At 42.5% G+C, this 1,640-nt stretch overlaps 1 protein-coding gene across 2 annotated transcripts in view; it reads right to left on the bottom strand.

Moving 5' to 3' along the window:
* Positions 1–236: 236 nt before the first annotated feature.
* The window catches only part of LOC125042705, a 12,475-nt gene continuing 11,071 nt past the window's right edge, over positions 237–1,640 (bottom strand). For both annotated transcript variants that reach the window (XM_047638522.1, XM_047638524.1), the window contains one exon: positions 237–1,640. This exon is cut by the window's right edge and continues 1,097 nt beyond it. In XM_047638522.1, the coding sequence (XP_047494478.1) occupies positions 630–1,640 (1,011 nt within the window). In that variant the 3' untranslated portion in view covers positions 237–629.

Here is a 1,640-nt window from a genome sequence, read left to right as displayed (position 1 = left end):
TTAATAATAATCATTATGTCATCAATAATAATACCAGTAATATTATTGATGATGGTGGAGTTGATAAAGATGATAATGCCTACAGTAGAAATAATAAGAAAAATAATACAATACATAATACAGTTTCCGAATCATCACTGAACCAGAATTATTATTTTATATTTTACTATTTTCCTATGCTTGATACCATACATATAAATGGTGTGTGTTGTACTATGAGGATAATAATAAACTGATACCTTTTGAAGATCTTAATCTCTATTATTTCTTGAACAAGTACACTGGTGTATTTCCAAGAGTAGAAATGTTGCATATAGGAACCGGAACTTCAGACTGTATCCTTTTTGAAACTTTATGAGGTATAATTATAAAATCCTTATGCATTTTACAAATTGTTTTTAACTCATCCCCAATGTAATAATCAGAAGAAAAAAAACTTTGTGTAGTATGTACTATAAAAGTCCATATTATATAAACGCAGATTCGACTCAGTACTGGATATTTATCAGGCTTGACACCAAAAGTACTCATTTCAACATAATTCGTATTTAAATCAGCCATAATTGTCATATACTAAAGCATAAAGTGATACTAACAAAATTCATCGTAAATTCAAATTGATGTAGACTCTAATCAATGAGTTCGAGCCTCCTCAGCATCCTCATCTGAGCCTTCCTCCGCTCCCTCTGCCTCTCAGCCGCCTCGGGACGCTGCGCCCTCCTCCTCAGCCACAGGGGAAGCAGCGCCCGCAGGACCTCGACGACCTCCTGCCGGAACTGGCGACTCCGCATGTTGTAGACCCAGGGGTTCCATGAGCACCCGGAGAGGAACGTCCACCAGCCCAGGTATCGGAAAAGGTCCTCATGGACGAAGAAGGTGTCCGTCAGGTTCATGACAATGTACGCGCCGCATGGAATGGTCGACACCATGAAGAGGAAGGTGAGAATGCACATTGTCGTTAGGATCTGGCGATTTTCCTTCTGATACGGGCCTGAAACCCTCATGTTCCGTTCCTTCCAACCTGCTACGACCTTCGCTTGTTCCTGCACAAAGGTGCCAATTGACACCAAGGAAGTTATCACAGTCAAGGCGCACAGTATCGACGACACAACTATGTGGAGGGAGTAAGTCCATCGCAACACCCCTCCAATTTTTTTTAAAGATGTAGAAATGGGCAACTTAAGTAAGCTCGACCACGTCACCGAGAACGAGCCTTCTCCGTCATACATGTAGAAGAGGGTGTCTATAACGGCCATTGACCAAATCAAGAAGATGGCGATCTTGACCCGAGGGACCGTGAAGTAATGCTGATAGCGATGTACGCGCCTCGATAAAATAAATCTCTCGAAACTCAGCAAAAAGAGCGTGAGGAGAGAAACGAACGAGCACACCCCAAATACTAAACCTTGAAATAGGTGATAACCATGTGCTACTGCTTTAAGGTGTTCAAAAGTTAAGAGCACTGGAGTTGGCATTTTCTTGTGTACGGTGATACTGTAATTATCGAATTCGAGGTGTCCCACAATCGGTAGCAGATGATCATAGAAGGCCGGGATGACAACGAAGACGCTGGTAAACAAGTCCGCGAACGCGAGCGAGGTGCGGAGGATGCTGGACTCTTCGCTTCTGTGGTCGCTTCT

The sequence above is a fragment of the Penaeus chinensis genome, chromosome 32 (assembly GCF_019202785.1).
Source record: "Penaeus chinensis breed Huanghai No. 1 chromosome 32, ASM1920278v2, whole genome shotgun sequence".
Taxonomy (NCBI): Eukaryota; Metazoa; Arthropoda; class Malacostraca; order Decapoda; family Penaeidae; genus Penaeus; species Penaeus chinensis.
This window is presented reverse-complemented; position numbering and strand designations above follow the sequence as displayed.